Below are 24,189 nucleotides of genomic sequence, written 5' to 3'. Positions count from 1 at the left end.
AATGAACTGTAAGGTCTTCCCAAAACTGGTATGCTCCCAAAATTCCAGAGTAGGTAGGAGGGATTGAAGACTAGTTCAGAATCCCTTCTCTTCCCTTCAACCCAGACTACTTTCATTCTCTCAAAAACACGTGAAAAAAGATATAATACTTCATTTCCTCCTTTACTCTGTCTTATATTTTTAAAAGTTTGTCCCATTTTAAAAGCATTGTCCCACTCACTTAGAGAGGCAGGAGCACATTTGTGCCTGAACTGTGTGGTACCTGCTGAGTATGTCATGTTGGTCTGATCAGCCACAGTTGGGCACTCTGTACATTGACCCTGGTATTGATCATCTTCAACAGCAAAGATGAGTGAGGCCAGACTATAATCTTCAACACTGTCTGACTGAGTGAAAGGTTGGTTCTATCACTGTGAAAGTCACTGTTGTATTAGTGCAACAGGTTACTTTGATTCTTCTCAATGAAATCCCAGTAAGTAGCAATGCACCATCAATTTGGGTAAATGCATAACTCACCAAAACAAAACCAGTCCTTTAGGGGAAAAACCTACAGGCCAGTGAAGATGAAGACTACTATTCTCTATCTCTACCCAGTGAATAAAATGCTTAAAAATATGGTGATAGCCTACTTACAGGGCAGTTGCTTAGAAGGAAGCATCCACTGAGAATCTGACCCAACAAAGCCATCTCCCTTCACAAGTCAAGCTGTGAACCCAATAGGAGAGGCTTTGGTTGGACCATAGTGCATGCTGAACCAGGAGATGAGCCCTTGCTTTGCCTGATTTCCTATATTATTATCATTATTATTTCAGACTGAAACTGTACCAGCCAATGAGGTAAGGAGTAAATATGACAAGGTGGCAGGAGGATTTGCCCCATGGCTACCATATAAAATCAGGCTTGATAAGGAACCTCACTTTTCTTGATAGTTGTAGGGCATGGGACTTTCTAAAAGACTCCTCTACCTGTGAGAAACCAGCTTACAGTGCAATGATGAGCTTTAATAAGATCATAGGTTCACAGATTAGAGCTGGGAGGGATCTTGGAGGCTGCTGAGTCCACTTGTGAAGTTGGCTTCCCCATCAGATGCTACTTAGTATCTCAGATGTCAGTTACTCTGATGTTAACTGCATCCCTTCTGTCTGCTGAGGTGGACGTAATGTTGCTGCAGGTGTGGAAATGAGGGATTTCAATACTAATTCACCTCTGGTTAGTTGCCCTGGCAAGTAGAGGCTAGGTTGGCTACTACCAGTAGTCAGTTTCAATGTCAGTTTCAATGTGTGCTCACCTGTAGGTAGCATCCAGTCTACTGCCGGAAAGGTTTCAAGTTAGCTTTACTTTACCCACTTTAATTTTGTGGGAAAGAAGGGAGAAATGAAAGGGGGAGAGAAGAGTTGGGGGGGCAGTGTTAGGACAAGGGATACTGCTTATGCCAGTTGGGAAGTAGATGCATGGAAGTAAGGCTGCAACAGATTGATCCCCCACCCTAACCCCTAACCTTCATTATTCATTAAATAGTACTATTTAATCCATGGGGAGGGAGCTCCTAGTTCAGATACAAGGAGGGTACAACTACTTTATTTCCCCCACAAGTTACTACTTGTAGAGGCATGGGTACTAGATATAACCAGGGCAAGGTGGTCAGGGCCCTGCCTACAATGGGTCAAAATTTAGAAGGGGGCACTGGGCATGTCTAGCCCTTCAGAAACTTAGAAACAACTGAGTTTGGCACGAAGTTACCAAGAATCATTAGTTAAGATAAGAGCCTGATAGCAAGCAGCTTCCTTCCCCCCAGACCAGGTGAGCTGTGACCTAGGTTAGAGCCTTCTAAGTAGCCAGGCCGAAGGTGTCCTAGGGTCTCTTCTAACTCAACTTAATTGAATTGAGGGTTCATTTGGTGATACTTGCCTGGGGTGTGTTTTGTCTAGCTGGTCTGGGCTACAAAAAGTATTCGTTTTATATCTTTAATGGAACCACCTTCAATAACTGTTTTTTTCTTACAGGACTCTAAGAAACTGTATGAGCTTCCTCAGTTAGGAAGAGAAGTGAAGTGCTTGTGTGGTAGCTAGATCAGTGTCAAGGTGTGAAGGTCTGAGCTGCTCCAGAATGGGGACCTCTGAGAGAGTTTTCTACTCATTATTTCTCCATTAGGGCATTATCTTGTTTTATAGCTGGTATTTCCACTTTGATCACCAAGATTATTTACATGATTGAAGACTGCCTATTTGCTTACCTAGAAGCCAAAGGCTTCATTTAAAAATATGATAGTAGCAGACCTAGCTCTAACCATTGGACTCCCATGGCAATCCTGTCTCCATTTCTGTTTGGGAGCAGATTGGCTCTAGCTGAGGGTGAGTTATCAGTGGATCCAGAAACAGTCTTGCTTCAGACAGAGTAATGTAATGTTGTGAAGTTTCAGGAACAGATTGTCTTACACTTTTTCCTCTTCCTTTGTTTTTCTCCTTGTGTTTATCTTTTCTTTCTCCTACCCACATCTCCTTGACTCTCTAGTGCCTGTCTCAGTGTCCCGTACCTTCGCCTTCAGCAGAGGGGAATCCTTGGCAGGCTCCCCAGGTAATCGTGCATGGCTGTCTCAGGGGACGCTGTGGAACTTAGGGGCTGGAAGGCGCTGGTTGCCCTGCCCTGCATGAGGAGCTGGTCTGTACCTCTATACCATGATAGGAAGTTGGTCTAGATTGAGGACATTCATTGCCACATCATAGAATGTGACTTACTCACACATGCAGAAGCATAATTTACATGTGCATTTAAGAATTTACCATTATAGTGTAGCCCAGGATTTACCAGTATAATGATGTCATTCAAGAACTTAACTCCATGGAGTACATCTGTGAAATACACATACAAAGTCCTAGAGAAGCTTCTCTAGGTAACATAGCATAATGGATATCGAGTCAGGAGAACTCATGTCTAAGACCTGCTTCTAACACCTACTTGTTATATAACTGTGGATAGCCTCTCAGGCAACCCTCTGTATTCACGGAGCATCTCTTGCCTTAAGTTATGCTCAGAATGAAGCTCCTGACTGTCTCAGGTGAGTTGCTGATCCATAATGATGGAGGAAGTTTAGCAGTTCCCTGAACCAATAAAACCACAGGTTCAGACCAAAAAGAAAACAAGGAAAAACCTTGAAGCAACTTTCCAATTAATTCCATGTCTCCCATAAAATAACTAAATGTTATGTATCTATTGCTGTTTTGCAAATAAGGTAAAACTTGAGACAAATACACGGTTCAGTAAAACCTTGATTAACCAGAATCTAATTCATTAGAAGTCTTAATGGACTGGACTTTTTTGTGGGGGGGAGGGAGTGAAGAAGCAAATGACAAACAAAACAAACTTTCAGATTCCAGAATATGCGTGGAGATTGCTTAATATTCAGCCCAGTCTCTAAATCCTCTGTTTCTCCAGAGGTCCTATGATTATAAATAACCCAGAAGGATTCTCTGAATTCCCTGAAAGAATCTCAGACATTAGCGAAGAGGTTGCTGAATACTATACTTTTTGAAATTAGAAAAGCAAACTCAGAGGTTTTAGAATTTTCATCAGTAAGGATTGAAATCGAAAGGATTGTCTACTCAACCCTCAGGTAACCAGAAAAGTTCATTAACTAAAATGTTCTCCAGGCATTCTGTCTGATCAGCATTTTACTCTATAAGCTTCACAGTCAATCAGGGTCAGGCCGGGGCTCCAAATTACAGAGTCCTATTTGCATAGATCTCTTCACCAATGCCTGGCTGATGCATGTCTGGGAGTTAGTTCCCTTCTCAATTTTTCATCCCTATTCTTTGTCCTTAACTTGCATCTTAGATGTTTAGACACGGAAAGAAATGGGAGATATTCAGTTGGAGCAGGATGAGTTGTTTTCCCCCACTCTATGTGATAGAAGTAAGGAATGATGAGAGCAACGGAAGAAAAACAGGAAGAAATGTGGGAGTGTTATTCTTTCTTCCTGCCAACCTTCCTTCCCGTCGCCTCATTTTAGCCAGCCACCTCCTCTGGGCATCTAAAGTAGGTGCCCTTACCACAACTATTAATTGATCTTACTAGGTTTCTACCCGAGGCCAGCAATAGATTACAGAAGAAAAAGTCTCATTGCCATTTGGGCTCCCTCTTTGACTGACAGCAGTCTGGAAATGGCATTTTATAATTCCATTTGCTATTTCCCTTGAAAGGTGTGAGTAAGAGGTATGCACAGTATTTATTTTTTAAAATGATCTCTCCTCCTATGTGAGTCTCCTGATCACATAAGGTATAACAATTGAGTACTCTCAACCATCTTTTCCACTTCTGGGACCACTGCTTAGTGCAGCTGAGTTGATGTCAGAAGGAAGTGGGTCCAGGGTCTGGAATGGAGATGTTCATGGCCACATCATAGAATGTTTCACTATAGAATGTTAAACCTTCCCCATGTTGTTCATAACGCTTATTTCTCTCCAGGACCCTTGTTTGAGTTAGGAGAGAATGGTGTGGAGTGGTGTAAAAGTTTACAAACATTTTTGGAAAGTCATTAAGACCAGATATTCTCATGCCCCTGCTGGAGATAGATGGGCCCCACAAGCTTCTGCATTGTCATTGTCCCTCCTAGACATTTACCCTCTATTTTCCTGTCCTACAGAGTATCTATATGTGACAGATGTGAGCCCTTCACTGACACAGAGCCTTATGGAAACAAAGCAAAAACAGAACTTTCAGGAGAGGCAGACAACTGCATTTTGAGTTTCTTTTTGGATACCTGGGTTCAAGGCTTACCTCTGGTCAATGATAGCCATGTGACTGTGGGCGAGTTAACAGCTTTCAGAGCTAGATCTTTTCTCCCAAGACTGGATTCAGTGCTTTGAAATCCTCAGATAAGGTGTCATTAATTAGCATGTTTCTCTGAGTATTCGAGCAAACTAAAACAAATGGGTTTTTTTCTTTTGTGAAGTATGATCAGTGGAAGTGTTCCTATTTTCATCAGTTCTGCTAGAGTGAGCATTGGCGTGTGAGCAATTTGATCTAGGATCATAACTGGGATCAATTTGCAGAATTTAGATTATGGCCAGAAGTCGCTTTACCAGAATGTTTTGGCAGATTATTTTTGCAGTTCTGTATATTCGTGCCACCAAATAATGGGTCCTAAAATTCTAACTTTTTCTATTTCAGGCTCATGTAGCTATATGCAATCCCAATCAATTTGGCAAAAGAGAAGGCATAGCTCAATGACAATAGCCAAACTCAATTTTCTCTCTCTCTCTCTCTCTCTCTCTCTCTCTCTCTCTCTCTCTCTCTCTCTCTCTCTCCTCTCTCCATTTCTTTTTCCCTCTCTCCATCTTTTTCTATCTCTATCTCTCTGACTCTGTCTCTGTTCCTATCTCAGTTAGAAGGGAACTCAGAGACCATTTAGTCCAACCATTTCCTGACCCAAGAATCCCCTCAACAATTATTGTCAGCAATTGTGATCACTAACAGGGCATGGGCCCCACTGCTGAGGATCCAGCAGCTACAACAAATGGACATCATGCCAGACTTATGCTTCACATCCCTATCCATGCACACTAAAAGAAAGTGCCACCTCTGTACCACCCAAGCTTTGGGACTCGATGATTCTATACCCAGGACACAGTTGGACGGAACCATCATTTCTTCATTTTGACTCATCCCTAGCTTGTAGATACACGTGCTATAACTAAAGCAAGGGTCGTAATTGCTGTGAGGTCTTAGAGTTCCCATCTATTACTGTGGTGAGGGGGCCTTCTGAAACATTGAAAAATTCTCATCTATGCCCACACACCAGTTGTGCCTGTCATGATTCTTAATCCCATCCCCCCTTTAATCAGAGCCAACTTGGGTAGTATTCCCTTTCCTACTTTGTGTGGTTCCCTTCCAGCATGAAGGTGTGAGATAGCAGGTCATGTTCACCAGCTTAGCCATAGCTGCTCATAATAGGTAGGGTTCTTTCACTTGGACATCCTTTGGCTGAAGCCTTTGATCAGGATTCTGTTCCATCCTCTTTGGAATGTACTAGGCTTTCTCTCCATGCTGTATTTCCTGGTTCTGTGCCTCTATGTTCTTAGGAAATACCAAAGGGAACTAGAAAAGGTGAACTTGTTTGCCATGCTCATGGTATTGGTCTGTTCCAGATTTCTTCTTTTTATTAAAAACACTTCCCTGTCCCTTGCTCAGAAGTCCCTAAGGATATGCACACACTTACTTAAAGTGCAGTCATCAGTGTCCTATCTAATGAGGAATGTCAGACTGGAGAAACAAAACAGGCTTTTACACAGAATTCAGACTAGCTAGGACTCGGTCTCATCAGAAGGAGCATTTTTTTTCTCAAAAACAATTTCCTCACAAAAGAAAAGTTGATATCAATTATGCCTTTAAAAAAAAAGAGGACTGGCCTTCTGGTCTCAGAGATTTGTTCAGTCCATGCCCTGCTTCATGCTTACAAAGTCTAAGAAACTAAGAAACTACTGACACTTAAACAAGGATACTTCCCCATATTTGGTGTTATGGATCTTTTTGGAAGTCTGCCTAAACCTATGAACACTTTCTCAGAATCATATTTTTAAATGCATAAAATAAAATCCATAGAATTTCAAAGGAAACCAATCATACAGAAATGTAGTTATCAACATATTTTTTGAAAATAAGTTAATGGACCCCAGGTTAAGAATTTCTGATATAGTCCAACCCAAACCTGACCAAGGGGCCCCTCCATGATCTTGCTGACAAGTTAACAAACAGTCTGTTAAATTTTGTTTTGTAACTGGAGGTGGGTGCTGCTGCCCATCCACCACATATGACTTGGGTTGTAACATCACCCTGATCTCTGGTTCCACAGTGTGCTAATCCTAGCTCCAGGAGTCACAGGGCAGAAAACCTTTTAGGGGGAGGTGGTAGGAGATGGTAGGGAATGGACTGACCACCTCTACCTGTTTACAGGTAGTAAAGTGATGGGACAGGACCAGTAGTAGCCATAGAAGTAAGTGAAAGGAGTTCTTTTAGAGCCCGAAGGGATATGGGAGATGAGCCAATTCAACCCCCTCCCTTCACAGAAAAAGGAAATACTATATCTCCCTTGTTGTGAACCAAGAGATAAAGGAGCAACACCTAGCACAATGCCCTTCCTAACCTATGATTGGGTGAGTCACATATTAACTTAGTGGAAGGCAGAGGTTATCCAGCAGATCGAGGGCTTTCCAAAGGCACTTCCCCAACACACCCTCCTTCCCCATTGGCTATGTACATATCAGTTGGGATCAGGACCCTTAAGCTGAGCCTGGTGGGTTAGATCCAGATACCACACTGACAGAGAGGCTTCTCTCGGACAGACTGCCCTACTTTCCACAATTACACAAGACTAAGTGAGGTGGAGACATCAGCACGGTCCCTACTGAACCAGTCACAACTGGGGAGCAGCACCTGCCCCAAAAGGGCACCCTACCAGAAAATGAAGTCAATGTTTTTCTGTTGAATGTCTCTGCCATTAACGCAAACTGTTGTTTTGGTGGAGCCCTTGAAAATGCCCTCCGATATCCCAGTCCCCTCTTACCCAACCTCTCTTTATTAGAGAGGCGGCATGGGATGGTGGGAAGGACACTGACTTCCAAGTCAGGCAATCTAGGTTCAAGTCCTATCTCAGATACTTCCTACCTGAGTGACCTTTCGAGCTCTAAATCTGAATCTAAATCTAAATTGGTTCTTAGGAACCAATGAGCTGCTCTCCCCCATCCTTATATTCATCACTAAGTTAGGCAGGTGAGAAGAATAAGCTGTACCTGGCCCTTGTAGGAGCTAGGATCTCATTGTTGGGGAGATTTCCTCCGCCAGCCTCCTCCATAACTCAGTAGATGGTTGTTAAAAGCTGTTGTGGCTGAACAATGCATTACTGTTCTTCCAGTCTGGTGATGAGCCTCTCATTTATTAGGCAGCTATCTGGAGTCAGGAAAATTAGTTTGAACTAGCTGTATAACCTTGGTCAAGACATAACCTCTCTCAGACTCAATATCCTTATCTATAAAATGGGGATAATAGTAGCTCTACCTCACAAGGTGGTTGTGAGATCAAATAAGAACACACATATATACATATATATATATATACATATATATATAATATATATTTACATGTGTTTACAAATGTGTGTGTATTCCAGCTATTATTAATAAGTACTTATTATGTTCCAGATACTGTGTAAGATGCTAGAGACACAAGGACAAAAATTATTTCACTAGTATAAGGCACTCCCAGTTGAGGAACTCCCTCTACTAAGGAAAATCAGCACCTTCTCTGAAACTTAGTACGTTAGAGTGAGTGTAGGCCAGTAAGAGGTTCCGCCTTTCATGGTCAGAGGCAGGATTAGAACTCAAGTTTCTCTGGCTTTAAGGCCAACCCTCTCTTCACTAAAGCCTGCTGCCTCTGCTCATTTAGAGGTATGTACAAAACAGCTGCCAGGTAGTCTTGGAGGGGAAAGCTTCCATGTATTAGGTGTTGTTTGACCTGAGTCTTGAAGGAAAGCAAGGATTACAAGAGGAGGAAGTGAAAGATGGGGAGGGAAAATTAAGTCTTAGAAGAAACGTCTAGGTCATCTTCATCCAGGGAGAGAGAAAAACCCATTAAGGTCTGGAAAATATCTATGGTACTGACCTTCTTCCAAGTTCCTAGGCCAGTGATTGTGCAGCTAGGTGACACAGTGCATAAAGGGCCGGGCCTGGAGTCAGAAAGATGCATCTTCCTGAGTTCCAATCTGACCTCAGATACTTATTAGCTGGGTGACTCTGAGCAAGTCACTCAACTCTGTTTGCCTCATTTTCCTAATCTATAAAATGAACTGGGGAAGGAAATGGCAAACCAATCCAGTACCTTTGCCAATAAAACCCCAAATGGGGTTACAAAGAGTTGGACACAACTGAACAACAACAACAAAGGCCAGTGATAGAGATTTCTTGATTGCCAGGGCAGTCCTCTTTGGAAGATTCTAAGTCACATCTCAGGGCAATCCTAGGTCTTTGCCCTTAAGCCATTCAGGCCCTGAAGCCCTCTTGGGAAAAAGGACCCAGTTTTCCCCCAAGATATTCACTCTAGATCCTCATGGCTAGTAGGAGAATGTGACCCGCTTATTTCCTTCCATGTGGGTCCAAGCCGTTAGAGCTGATGCCCTTAAATGATATGTGTCTCAGTTAGTGAGTATAAGAGTATCGTTAAGACTACACTTTACTATTACTTCTGGTGCATGTTTTGCCAGATGGATTCAAGTCCTTTTCATCCGGGGGCTAACCTCTTGTACATGGTAGGTGCTCAATACAATACACATTTTAATTGGATGATGACTACCCTTGCTCATGGTTTAGTGAGTTGTAATACAGGAATTAAATTTCCCAAGATTACTCACTGATAGAACTAGGACCAGAATCTACCAGCTTCTGATTGCCCCGCTCCTTACCCCAAATTATAAATGCCCCTCACTATAAGTGCTGCTATTAGCTGCTACTCTCCTCTCCTTGACAGTCATTTGGGGAGGGTTCAAGGATAGACTTCAAATGGAAATGGGGAAAGGCTTGCCTTTAACTTTGGTGGGTTGCTTTATATTTCAGCACTTTCATGAGGTCCCCACCGAGGCAGACTGTAAACCCTCTTACACCATCGTAAACAGTCCTCCTAAGTAGCTATAGCTAAAAACTAGGTTGATTGTGGCCAACTTTCTGGTGACAATTCTCTAAAGTCAGATAGGCTGGGCCTCAGACAGCAGAACCTTCAGCAGGCACATAGTCAGAGCTTGTGCTCTGCTAGCCTAGCCTTAGAGAAATCAGGGTCACTTCCATGTTATCTTGAGGCATCAGGGTAGTAGTTGTAAAAGTTCACAGTTAAGGAAATCTGAGGGCCACCTGCAGAAGTCAGACAGGTGGCACAGTGGATAGAGAACATGTCTTAGGGTCTGGGTGACCTGAATTCCAATTTTGCCTCAGACACGTACTAGGTATGTTATAACCCTGGGTAAATCACTTCACTTCTGTCTGCCTCAGGTTCATCTTCTATGAAATAGGAATAATGATAGCATTTGCCTCTCTCACAGGACAGTGAGAGCAAACGAGATATTTGTAAAGTATTTTGTGAACCTTAAAATGATATGTAATGCTAGCTGTCATAATTATTGTCACCTTCTGGATGAATTTGTGAAGGTAAGTATAATGAAGACTTAGATCAAGGAAGCTATATTTTCTTTTGTTGTTTTTGTTTGTTTTGTTGTTGTTGTTGTTTATTTGTTTTTTGAGGTAATCAGGGTTAAGTAATTTGCCTAGGGTCACACAGTTAGTAAGTGTCTGAGGCAAGGTTGGAACACAGGTCACCCAGATTCCAAGTCATATGCTCTATTCACTGGGCCACCTAGCTACCCTTTTTTCTTGTGGTTCTGCAGCAAGAGAGATAGTGTGACTAGTGGGTAGAGAGTTGGCCTTAGAACCAAAACCTGAGTTCAAGTACTGCCCCTGACACATATTGACCACATGGTCCTGGGCATACCAGCTAAATTCTCAGCTATCTAGGCGCCTCTCCATCTTAGAAGCTATACAGATAATGTTGGCTTGCATTGGTCTATGAGGTTTCTATACCAAGGAGTTCCCTATACCAGTGAGATCACAGGTCCAGTCCCTATTCCCCCATCCCCAACAAACTTATCTTTGCACAGGAAACTTATGGAGATCTTCTTCTGGAAAGTTAGGAACCAGTGAATTCAAGGGATTAGAATAGGAGGCCTGTGGGTAACCATAACCAAATGATCAGTCACTGGCAAGTTGGCAATTCTGTGTGCTGAGAATGATGAGTCTGTGAGAACCTAAATGCCACACCTGGTGCGAGATTCATTCCAGTTAATAAATAAGTCATTTGACCTTTAAGACAATTAGTGTTCCCAGTACTGTGTTTCATCTTCTTATTCTGGTCCTTCTTTGCAGCCACATGAAACCAATGAGGGATGATTGTAGTCCTGTGGATAGCCTCAGCATCCTTCCTGACAAAATGGCCCAACTCTTCTCTGTAGAAGTTGTAAAGGGAAGGAGCATGAAAAAAGGGAAAGAATGTTTACCCATTCAGTTGTTTATATCAGGGGATTCCTCTCTAAGGCTATTGACCCCCTGTATAAGTAACCTGACACTTTCCCCAAGACTGTGCTCAGGTTCAGAGGAAAGTACAAGGGGCATTTTAGCACTACCCAGTGTGACCATTGCTTAAAAGTCCAGAGGTACTCAGTAAACGCCTCTCTTTGTCTCTTTTCCATTTTCCACCCCTTTCCCTCCACCCTACCCCGCTTCCATCTTTTCTCCCCCTTCTTCCTTCACCCCCTCCTCTTCTTCCTCCTCCTTCTCCTCCTTTGTCAACCTCTGCAGTAAACCGATCCCCTTCTCGCTGCAGTGGGTTGAACCGCTCTGAGTCTCCAAACCGAGAGCGCAGTGACTATGGGGGCAGCACCACCCAGCTGTACAGCAGCAACAACCTCTACACGCCTGACTACTCAGTCCACATCCTCAGTGATGTGCAGTTTGTGAAGGTAACCCTCCAGGAGGGCTTTCCATTCCTGTTGGCCTGGCCCCCCTCCACTTTGCACAGACCTCACGAGGCTAGGCAGCTGCCCAGACCAAAGAGAAGACAATCAAGCATTGAAGGATCATCCCTTAGATTGTGTCACCCTATAATAAACAAGAGATGTCAGAGAAACAATCCACATTCTAGCAATGAACTAGTTATTTTTTGATATTCATAAAGACATTTTTTCATTAATCTTCATTATTCTTCATGTTATGCCCAGCAACACTCTCGTAAGGTAGGTCTCTTTTCTCTTTCTTCCATATGGAGAAACTAAGGCACTGAGCAAGATGAAACAGTTTGTCCTGGGGCACAACAGAATTCCAAACTTTTGATTCCATAGTCCACATGGTTGAGTTTTGCTTGTGTGTGTTCTTTCAATATTATAAATTTAAAGGGAGGCCATGTTGCCAAGTGGATAGAAAGCCAGCTTTAGCATCAGGAAGATCTGAGTTTGACTTATGTCTCTAATATATACAACCTGTATGACCCATGGTAAGTCAGTAACTTCCTTGGGCCATAGGTAGCTCTCTAAGACTGTGAATTGCAGAGTAGGTGTTGACATACATTGACAAAGGGAGGTTCCCCACTGGAAAATCAATTTAAATATTCTAGTTAAATATATTTAATATTTATACAATACCAATTAAATATATGCATATGTATTTAATACCTATACCAATTAAATAACAAGTCTGGACAAAATAACCATGGCAATAACAGTAATAATAAAAGCAGGTGCTTGGCGGGCGACATGCACAGAAGAGACGGTATTAGGATTTCATAATCGGAATCGCTTAAGATTTATAATCTAAAGCAGAAGTTGACTGTATTTGCCCAAAACCCTTTCTATTATCCTATATTACTCCATGTCAGCAGGATGTGATGGGGAAAAAACGTATTCTTCAAATGTCACATAAAACAAATTACTAGCACAACTGTATGTATAATGAGAGAAAAACAAGGCTTATCATGCCCCTTATTTAAGTTGGTGTTGACAGAGAAACTTCTCAGTAAATATCCTTTTTCTCCTTCTAGTCCCTTCTCCTTCTTCCTCCAACACCCCCCCCATCCCTCACACCTGCCTTCCTTGCACTTATATTCTACAAATTGTTTAAAATCTATTGCTGATCTGGGCACAGTGTAGGGGGGAAAGCACTGGACTTAAGAGTCTGAAGATCTGGGTTTGAATCTTGGATCCACTATCAATCAACCAATCGATAAACATTTATTAAATACATACTATGTGCCAAATATCATGCTAAGCACTGGGACTATGCAAAAATAGTCCCTGCCCACAAGGATCTTACAATTGAGTTTGGGAGAGAGTGTATAAATAACTGGGTACATAAAAGTTACATTCAGAACAAATGGAAAATAACCTTAGAAGGGAAGGCTCTAGTGTCCATCCTAGGGCCAACCACTTAACCTTTCTTGGCCAGTACTTTCTCATCAATACACTGGCAGTAGGATGATTTATGCTAGCTGGCTGCCAGGGTTATTGTGAGAATCAAGTGAGGTAATGATGCCAAAGTCCTTTCCAACTGTAAAGTGCTTTATACGTACAAGTTATTATATAAGTACAAGTTATTATGGCTAGCAGCAGCAGCAACAGTAACATCATTATCACTGTACCTGGCTGACCTTTTGAACCAGCTTGGCTTAGAGCAACAAATTATCTCAAGTGTGCTCACTCACATGGTAGCCCTCATCACGTGCTTACCATACTAGGGTTTCAAAGGAGGCATTTTGGAATCACAGATATACAAAAAAAAAAACAACTTTCTTGCACTGTTGTAGCAAAGGGACAACGTCTGGAGTTTTACAAAAGAGAACAGTCTCTTGGGCATGTCTCTAAGTGTAACAGCCAGAGCCCTGGGAAACACCCCATTAAAACCAAATCAGTTATTCAAACTACATTATGTGGGCAAAGGTTAGAGGATGACTGTATATGAAAAGAAACAAAACACATGTAGCAAAACAGAGGAACATCGATTTCGAATTGGAAGGTAACATCGATTAGAGCTGGTCATCTAGTCGAAGCCGCTCATTTTACTGACGATGAGGAAACTGAGACCCAGAGGGGTAAAGTGACTTGTCTGCAGTCACACAACTAGCAGAGAGGAGAGCTAGAATTTGAACTCAGGTCCTCAGACTCCCAAACCAGTGCTATTTCACCACACCATTGCTTCAACCATTGGGACACTCAAAAAGTGGGTATGGAAACTAGCAGATAGACATGGAAGCACTTAAAAATTAAAGCTATAGTTGAATTATAGAATGCATCTGCTTTTTTATGATGACTGTCCTCTCCACTCTGGAACCATTTCACTGTTAATACAAACCCTCATCAGAGTTGAATAAGAGAAATGAAAGATGATAAGATCTGAGCTGCCAATTCTTTTTATTCGTTAGCAGTGATGGTAAAAGTTTTGTCAGCAAGGGAAGTTGGGAGTAAAGGCAAGAAGTCCTTGGATTATTTGAGGACTTTGTCCATTTTCTCCTCCTTCACCATTGTCGGTGAGCAGGAGGTGATCATGTTGGAGTTTGGCTGATGCTTGGAGCAGAGGATCCTATGTTCGTGCAGACATTTTTAGTGGGGGTGCACTTGGTACTGTAAGCCACTTCTTGAGCAACACGAAATTTTTATAGGCCTCCATGTATTTGGGGAATAGGAATTCAGTGGTTCCTTGAAGAGCATTAAGTACAGTGGCTTGTTCCATAAGTTCTATCAGGGGAAGATACTATAGATCCTTAGAAAAAAAATGCTAACTAGAGAATCTAAAAATAATTCTTAACTAGGTGTCTTTCTTAGTGAATTTCTGAAAGGCCTACAGAAATTACCTCAGGTCATCACCTGTATCATGTAAGGAAGGGTGGTAAGGAACATAGTGTTAGCATAAGCCTCATTTTGCAGATTATGAAATGGAAGCACAAAAAGCCCAAGTATGAAAAGATCAAAATTAATATTGTCATGAATTTCTACTTGTATCGATTCTACAATATAACTGATTTTACGATGTATCAATTTTATAATTGAGTCTGCATCTGCCTAAAGCCACATTGCTATATCCTTGAATTAAGTTCAGGAATTCAACTTTCCCTCTGAGTTAGTTAAAAGTATAATTAAAAGAAAAGTTTTTATCTCTCATACCCATAAGTTAACTTGGGATCATCCCTAAAAGATATGTTGTCTGTCCTTGACAATCCTTGTGAGTTTAGGGGAGTTTGCATCTCTTCTAAAGAGACAGCAAGTAGTTTTGATGCCCTAGCAAAGATTACAAGATGCAGATAGGTCTCATAAAAACGATGAATATTTCTTTTTTTTCTGCTTTTTGGCAGGGTAATTGGGGTTAAGTGACTTGCCCAAGGTCACACAGCTAGCACACATATCAAGTGTCTGAGGCCGAATTTGAACTCAGGTACTCCTGACTCCAGGCTCCAGGGCTGGTGCTCTATTCACTGCGCCACCTAGCTGCCCCATGATGAGCATTTCTTAATTGTCAGAGAAGGGCATGATTAGCCTCACCCGCATGCCAGCCCGCCTTTCTTAGTATGGCCAATCATAATGTTCCACAACTACCAAAACCCCTTCTTTCTTGTGTGTCAATAAAAAGGGTTCCCTCCTTCTCATTGGGGTTGCTGGCTTTATTGAAGCAACCAGTCTGACCTGCTTTGTTAACAGTTATGTATATCATTGTTAATAAACTGATTTTGCTGAGAGTATGCACCTTAATTTACCTTTATTAAATTTACTTAAGACAAGTGAAATATTGGAAGAGCTCTGGTAGAATCCATGTTTACTGAGTCATAGGCCAACAATGAAGGTCAGTGTCCCCTCTTCAAATCTTAGGGGCACCCTTCCACTACAAATACATAGCTGAATAGCTAAAATGTTTTCTTCCACTGAGGAATCTAAGACAAAGTATAACATGTGGAGGAACTCGAGAAAAGCAGAAGCCAGTTAAATCTGCATTCAAAGACCTTGTTTAAATGTTTTGTTTGAAATGCTCTATTTTATTATAAAATTTATAATAACACTTTGCAAAAGAAGGCAGCTTGTGAGCTCATGCTATTGCTAAAAATATTACTTTTGGTGGATTCAAGTTCTATCTGGCAAGCAGCTACCACAGGAAGTAACCATTGGATGAAAGGATGTTTTAGTTAAGTCATGTCAACAAGCATTTATTAAGCACTTACTGTGTGCTGGAGACTGTGCTTTTTGTTCTTCCTTAGAAATGAAACAAAACATTGCTTCCATCTCTGGGTGGCTCCTTCATTTCTCTTTCTTTTGCCCCATAGAAGGGAGGAATGAGGACTCTGAGGTAACCTGTGAATAATGACAGCAGAAAAGAATGAAAGAGAGTGCTCACCAGAATGATTCCATAAGCTGAAGTGTCCATTGTGACTTGCTAATAGAACAAGCTGCAAGGACTCTTGATACCCAATTGCCCACAAGTCCCAATGGCGCCCGGGAAGGAGCAAGATAGGATTCTATGGGAGTTCAGAAGGAACACTTAATCCTTGACCAGGACAAAGAATAGCGTTAGATTAAGCTATGATTAATTGGAGTTAAGGATTAATGAGTAATTGACCAAAGAGCACTTAGATAGTTACATAACTTTAAAAGATATTTCTCTACTTTTCAAAGGTCGGCAAACTATGATGAAAACACCAAATCTGACCCCCAGCCTCTTTTTGTACAACTTCTGAGCTCAGAATGGTTTTTGCTTTTTTAAGTAAAGTTTTATTGTATTTATGTACAATATATATGTACATATGTGTATATGTATACACACACATATGTATAGTTTGCCAACTCCTGCTTTATATCTTTAATTGCCTTATTGGTTACTGTTGTTTAGGTCTTTTGATAAAGAGATATGTTATTTATAAAAATAAGGGACAAAAGCTATGCTTGCCAAGCCAAAAAAGAAAACAAACAAATAAAAAACTGTTGTGTTTAAACCACAGGACCTTGAACTTATCATTTTATCACCACCTAGTATAAGGGGACTTAATATTACAGGGTCTATTTTTATTACAGGGTATATGTATTTACTATTTATTATTATTTATAATATGTGTCTATTTGATTATGTTAATATATAATATATTTATTATATTATAGGACTGATTAAACACCTTGAAAGCTGCAACCTTAAAGTTATATAGTAACAGACAATATAAGAAAGGTATTCAAGCTTAACAAGATTATTTTTTTTCCAAAGATTTAAGATCAGTCTCTGGTCTTTCTAGCTATCAAACTAAACTTCCTGAAAATGACCTTCTGTTGTTATTAGCTGCAAAATAACAGCAGCCCTGTAGCCCCTGACAAAATTGTAAGGGATTGCTTAGTTAGCATTTGCTTCTGTGGAAAGAGAAAAGGAAGCAGGAACTGTTTCTGTTTGTTGGAAATAAATTGGGTTGGGAAAGCCTGGTTGGGTAACTCTGGAAAAAAAGGCACTTTGCAACAGTAATCTCTAAGGTCCCCCTACCCCACCCCACTTGTATAGCCAGCCGCATCTATTGGTCAGTCCCAGCCTTGAACACATCAACTAGGTCTTTTATACAAGTCCTTTATGACCTCTCGTCCCCCTTCCCTCCCCTTCTGTATCCCTCCCTTCCCCTCTCCTTCCTTCTCCTCCCCTCTCCTTTCCAGCTCTCCTTTCCTTTTCCCCCTTCTCTTCCCCTTATTCTTCATTCCTGTCTTCCCTTTTTCTTCGTTTTCTTCATCAAGCATTTTACCTTTCAAAGGCTTCCCCCACCTCCACCAGTGTTCCCATCACCTGTGGCCCCCACGTCTGTGGTATTATGAAAAGGGACACCACTCCTCCCTCTAAAAACTCTACCCTAATCATGATGTGTCGTTGACAATTTAGACATCTAGGCCTCACAGGAAGAGTAGTTCAGATTTAATTGCTAAACTTCAGTTTTACCATTATAAAATAGAAAGAGAAAAAAACCCAATCCTTGAGCTGTATAAATAGCAGGGCCCAGAACTAGCTGTTTTCTCCCTGGTTGTTTGTAAACCTAGTCCAAATTACAAGTTCGTCATTTTTTGAACGAAGACCAAAATTGAACCATACTTAGTTTGGTAATGTAGAAGTCAGGAAATGTACTTTAAATTATGCACTTCAGGGAGGCACCAGGGAAAGGCTTGACTTGTGGAAAAATCAGTTGGTTCCATTTTGGAAGCAGGTTTTGATTATGAGCTTTGGTTCAATGCCTGTGTACCAGACTTCTTTTCTGTCTTATAGATGTCCAGAGGTGCCAACCAGGTGAAGGTGACCCCAACACTATAAAGCAGTAGTTGGAGCACCGAGTCTCGTTTGAGTCACCTCCCCTAAAGAGATTGAGAAAGGCCACCTAAGTGGGATTATGGAGGGCAACCTAATGTGGCCAGGTACGTCGGTGGCATGGAGAGCCAAGCCTTGGATGCTTTTACTGGGAAAGGACTAGTAAAGGTGATGTACCTGAAACAGTCCAGTAGAAGAGGACATAGGGATGACCGGCTGTGAAAATTCTGCATACAGGTTTATCTACAAGAACAGATTTGGGAAGCTAGAAAGACCCTTGGAGATTATCTAGAGTTCTAGACCAAGCCTCTTGTTTTATAGATGGAGTCAGTGAGGTCCCAGGAGATTCATTGCATTGATTTCCCCAGGAAGACGTCATAGGAGCATAGATTTAGAACTGCTAGAGACCTTTGAGGCCAACAAGTCTGCCCCTCTCCCATTTTGCAGGTGAGAAAACTGAGCCCAAAGAAATGAAATCATTTTATTGAAGTCACACAGAAAGTACCACATGGTACAGTGGGGATTTGAACTAAGGCTCACTGATTTCAAATCCTGAGCTCTTTTCATGGCCCATTCTGCCTCTCATTGGCTCATAAAACATGCTTCCCGATTACTAATCAGGCTTCCCGTAACCATGTTGAATTGATTAAATGGCATTCCCACCTTGTGTGTTCCTTTCTCAAGAGTTTGTTGTTGCTGTTCAGTAGTGTCTGACTTTCTGTGACCCCATTTGGGGTTTTCTCGGCAAAAATACTGAAATGGTTTGCAATTTCTTTCTTCAGCTCATTTTACAGATGAGGAAACTGAGGCAAACAGGGTTAAGCCCAGGGTCATACAGCTAGTAAATGTCTGAGGACAGATTTGAACTCAGATCTTCCTGAATCCTGTATCCACTCTGCCACCTAGCTGCTTTTTTCAAGACTTTCAGTCCGAGCAAATACAACACAAGCAGAAGAAAAGAAAGGAATGGCAAAACTTGTGGTGAGAGAGAATTCAGCTCTGCGGAGCTGGCAGCCCGTGTATAACCTAGAAGTGACTGTGGCTAATGGGGCACCTTCAGCTCTAATCATAGTTGTACCTTGCCCCCCTCCCTTGGCCCCTGTCCACTTATCCTTCACTGTTTCCTAATTGCAGCTGCTCTGTGCACCCAGATGAAGAAATCAGGGAAGGGCATGCTGTGTGGCTGTAGAGTTTGGGAAGGGTTCTGGGCCTAGGGAGTCACTACCCAATCAGGTAGCCATGGGTGTAGGGAAAGGTTTTCCCTGTGCTTCCCTGAAGCTTTGCTGGTCAGCAAAGTCATGCGCATTCAAATATCTGAACTTTATTCTTAGAAACAGTTGTTCCAACTTAAGTTGAACAGGAACGTGACTCAGTTTTTCCCTAACCAGGACTTGTGCAATTAGAGGGCCTACATTTGCTCAGGGATGAGGCTGGGGCTCTGGCCTATGAAGAGCTCTCAGCCAGAGATGGTCACAGCAGGAAAGTAGCCAGTGACTCACAGGAGACTAAGAAACCACTCAGATTTGGATGAACCAGAAAATCCTTCATTTGACTCCTAGGAAAGACCACACCTAACTTCCTGAAACAGCTGAAACCCAGCCTCTGTCATCCGCTGACTCAGGAAAGTCCTTTCACATGGAACCAGCACCAGACAATTTTGGAGCTGGAGCACAAAGGTGTCCCAGAGGGTGACCTAATGCTTGCCACTTTTCAAGAGTGTGACTTCAGTTTTGCCCAGAGAAATCTAGTAGAATCGTGAAGCCCTAAGGCTCAGAAAGGTTATTTACCTATAGTCACGCAGCTAATTAGTGCCAGGTAATAGTCAAAGTCTTGGCTAAGTGCCACATTGGGGCAGCTAGGTAGAGCATCGGCCCTGGAGTCAAGAGGACCTGAGTTCAAATTCAGCCTCAGACACTTGACACACTTACTAGCTGTGTGACCTTGGGCAAGTCACTTAACCCTGATTGCCCTGCCCTCCCCCCTCAAAAAAAAAAAAAGGAAGTGCCACATTGGTAACAGGTGCTAGTAGTTGCTCCCCATCCAGCTGAAAGCCTTGGATCACTCTTCTTCCATGTCTCTTTTTAAAATGACTCAAGATTTGCATTGTGATGTAAGCATTACTTTAATCAGTAAACGTTTATTAAGCAACTACTATGTGCCTAGCATTGTTTCATTTTTGTTTCCATTCGGATCTGGAAATACGGCATATCAGAAGTTGCACCCCCTAAAACTGCAAAGGGAAGAAAGAAAATATGTGTTAAAAATCTGTTGTAAGGAAAATTCCAAGTTTTAAAAAATCTGTAAGCACAAGAGCACATAATAGAAAAAGAATGCTGCCCTTGGAGTTGGAAAAGACCTGGTTTGGAACCATAGCTCTCACATGACTTGGGTTCTCAGTGTTCTCATTTGCAAAACAAGGAGACCAATACTTGCACAGTGGCAGCTGGAGATACAATTGTAGGGAAATGGGCCCTGTTGTGCTCTTTCTGCTAGTAGGGTGATTGTAAGGAAGAAAGGTGGGGCTTTTTTGTTGTACCAGAAGCGAGCGAGACACACCACAGAGTATAAGTTTTAAGTGGAGAATTTATTAGCCGGCGGCCATTGGGGTACTGCAACCACAAATCAATGGCCATGTGTTGGGGTGATGGCTTGACTTATATAGGACGTGTGGGGGTACAGTGATGAATTATCTCCTGGAACCTACAGGTCCAGGTCACTGGGTGGGGGGAACAGGAACAAAGGTCCTGGCTGATCAAAAGATTCAGTCAGGTTATCGTACTAGTGGGATAATCTCATATACATTCCTTGGTGGAGTCACGGAGCCCCAGGGATATCTGCTAGAAAGGGTCTGCCAGGTTATCCTTCAGTGGGATAGTCCTATCTATTAACATTCCTTGGTGGAGTCATGGAGTCCCAGGGGGTTTGCTAAATGCCAAAGATATCTGAGTCCATTCTTTCTGGGGATATTTGTCAGTAGCTAGGGGTTTCTCAGGGGTTCCTAGTTTTCCCTGTATTACATTTTTAATTGTAAAACTCTGTGTAAATATGTGTTACTTTAGAGTTCTGTAGCTATGAGATGATAGCCTGAAGGGGGCCATGTCGGTTTCAACTCCCAATTGTGCCACAACTGGCTATTTGATCAAGCTGCTTTCCCCCAAGGAGCCTCAGTTTCCTTATCTGTAAAAATTAGAAGAGTTTAACTAGGTTCGATCATTAAAGGTTGCTTCCAGCCCTGGCATTTCTCTGTGTCTCTGAGGTTTTGTTTTTTTTTTTTTATGATCCAGAGAGAGACCAAAATGATTTCCCACAACAAGGCTGTTGCCAGGGGTGTGGTGAGGATGACATATGCCACAGACTAGGTGGGGCCTGGGTGCTTTATGGTGAAGTGGTGACTTAAACAAAAGATTAGAATCATAGAATCTCAGAGCTAAAAGGGACTCAGTAGCCATCTATTCCAACCTATTCCTGAAAAAGGTTTCCAGCCTTTGTTTAAAAGATCCCCATTGAGAGAATTCCCATGTTCCCTGAGGCATCCCTTTCCACACTTGGATATCTCTACTTGTTAGGAAGTGGTTCCTTGCATCAACCCTAAAGTTGTCTCTATGCAACCATCGTAGACTAGGATTTCTCAGATTGCTACTCCAAGAGAGAGTTTTAAAGGCCAGAGCCCTGGCTGTATCTTGAGCAAATTTCTATGAAATGTTTAGTCTCATAGAGCATAGCCCTTGACAGAATTGTGAAGTAGAGGAAGTTTGTATTCTGCATCTTTCTCTCCTCCGTTCGGCCAACTTCCCCTCTAGAGACCATACGTCCTGCATAGTCTTCATTGTTATGGCATATTATTCATTCACCTAGGCCGGCATCTAGATGGCTCCATGGCTAGAACACTGGACTTGGAGTCAGGATCTCCTGAGTTCAAATCTGAGTTCAAAGATTTACTAGCCGTGTGACCCTAAGCAAGTCCCTCAGTGCCCTCATCTGTAAAATGAGGGTAGTAATAGCACCTACCTTCCTAAGTTGTTTTGAAGATAAAATGAGATAATCTTTTTAAAATGCTTTGTAAACCTCAAAGCCCAATAGAAATGCTAGTTGTTATTATATTGCACCTTGCCTGCCAAAGCATATCCCTCTCCTGCCCCCCACCTCATTGCAGCTCCAGCTTCCCAGATGGGGTCACTGGTGGGGAAGATCGGCTTATGCTTAGGACTCCCTCTGCCCCATTAACTTTTCTCTTCTATTATAATTTACTTATCAAAAACATTGCTTATTACACAATCTCAGAGCTAGAAAGGACTTCGGAAGCCAACTAGTCCAACCCATAGACTTGAACAGTTATATGACATTTATCCATCGATCAGCATTGATTGATTGATATGTTGTATAATCATACAACATGGCTGACAAGTGGTCATCTGGCCTTTGCCTGAAGACCTCTAGTGAGGGAGAATCCTGCTATTTCCCAAGGGAAGATGTTCCACTCTTTGATGGTCCTAATTGTTAGCAAGCTTTCCTTTATAAAATCTAAATTTATCTATTGGCAATGGCCACCTGTTCCTCCTGGCTTGGCCTTCTGTGGCCAAACAGAAAAATCTAATCCCTCCTCCAGAGAGAGTCCCTTGAAGCCAGCTCTCAGGATCCTTTTCCTTCTTTTTAGACTTTGTCTTATTACCTTAACACCTTGTCTTCCTCTAGTGCTCGTCAGTTAAGTAGCATGAAAGTATGAAAGGTTGATATCAGCATTGAGTTACCAGGCTCAGAAAATATATGTGTATTTTAAGGCTTGCTTTAGATTTTGCTACTAGCTCAGGAAGAATTTGTCACCAGTTGAAGAGATATTTTTAAACATGGTGTCTCTGCTCTTCTGGGTGTCCCTCGTCCTATCGTGCGGGTCCAGGTGGTAGATATTCCAAATGGTGCTGCCTCTTGGTCTAGGATAAGATGGTTGCTTACACCAGTGATGGGCTCCACAGATTGAGGTCTGATTAGCCCATCCTGAACTGTCTGTCCCTCTCTCTGATTTCTCTTAGATCACTCGACAACAGTATCAGAATGCACTTACCGCTTGCCACATGGACAGCTCCCCTCAGTCTCCAGACATGGAGGCCTTTGCCGATGGAGATTCCACCAAGGCACCAACTTCTCGGGGAACCCCACAGACCCCTAAGGATGACCCTGCCAACACTCTTCTCAATGACAGGAACAGTCTTCAGTGTAAGTTAATGGGGCAGGTCACGGGGGCAGCATCCATAGGAATTAGGAGCTGAGGAATTAGGAGCCTCCAGTCTCTCTGCCATCCTGGGCCTCAAGCAGGGCCTCTGGAGCACTCCAGATCAATACAGTACTTTGGTGTCTTCTACAGGCAGCCGGACAGATTGTTTGAAGAGCCCTAGTGAAGCAGTGTATCTGAAGATGGAAGAGATCTCCTTTGTACAGGAGGAACTGAATGCCAAGGAGGAGAACAGAAGCCCTCAGTTTGTGCTCCCGGCCACTGCTCTTCCAACCAGACCAGGTCAGATGGGGCTTCACTTCATAGGATTTTAGAAGAGATTGTCTAATGTACCATATTCTATCCTATTTTACAGGGGAGAAAACCAAGGCTCTGACAAAATGACTTTCTCAGGTCACAGTAATAATAACTAACATTTCATATAGTGTTTTAAGGTTTCCTGTTTACTTAAGCATGCTGCCTCATCTGATCCTCACAACAACCCTGTGAGGGAGGTGCTGTGTCCATTTCCATTTTGAAGATGGAGAAACTGAGGGCAAGAGAAGCTAAGTGACTTGCCTAAGGTCACACAGTTAGCTTGTGCCAGGGGCAGGTTTTGAATTCAGGTCTTCCTGACTCCCAAGTCCAGCATTCTATCCAATCTATGCTGCCTTTCTACTACAAAAGGAATATGGAAGTGATCACCCATTAGTAGGAGAGTGGCCAGTGAGGCCCAGTGAAGGGAGCATTGGGATTTGACTTAATTCTTATGCCCAGGTGTGAAGTTCATTTCCCTTCATTCTGTAGGTGCTTTAATCATTATCCTGACCTGCCAAGCCCTGGACCTTCTTCAGGCTCTTAGTGGTGCTGTGGCATGGCTACTTTGTCAACTCCACCCAGAAGGAACTTCCCAGGCACTAGCTTCTCTGACTGCAATGAACCCAAGGGACTTGTACTCATAGATCTTTCACCTCTGCTTTCTGAATATCCATGATCACAGAACCCTAATCCGGGACACTAGGCCTCCTGGATCTGCCTTGCCCCTGAACCACTTTGGGATCAATGATGTCAACACCACCACCATATCTAGCCCTGCTTCCC

At 42.4% G+C, this 24,189-nt stretch overlaps 1 protein-coding gene across 1 annotated transcript in view; it reads left to right on the top strand.

The window, feature by feature from the left end:
• The window catches only part of CNNM1 (cyclin and CBS domain divalent metal cation transport mediator 1), a 66,933-nt gene that overhangs the window by 39,169 nt on the left and 3,575 nt on the right, over positions 1-24,189 (top strand). Inside the window, exons 9-12 of the mRNA XM_036736530.1 lie at positions 2,512-2,574; positions 11,388-11,548; positions 22,910-23,097; positions 23,246-23,391. Coding sequence (XP_036592425.1) covers positions 2,512-2,574; positions 11,388-11,548; positions 22,910-23,097; positions 23,246-23,391 — 558 coding nt within the window. The remainder of the gene's footprint in view (positions 1-2,511; positions 2,575-11,387; positions 11,549-22,909; positions 23,098-23,245; positions 23,392-24,189) is intronic.

The sequence above is a fragment of the Trichosurus vulpecula genome, chromosome 8 (genome assembly GCF_011100635.1).
Source record: "Trichosurus vulpecula isolate mTriVul1 chromosome 8, mTriVul1.pri, whole genome shotgun sequence".
Taxonomy (NCBI): domain Eukaryota; kingdom Metazoa; phylum Chordata; class Mammalia; order Diprotodontia; family Phalangeridae; genus Trichosurus; species Trichosurus vulpecula.
This window is presented reverse-complemented; position numbering and strand designations above follow the sequence as displayed.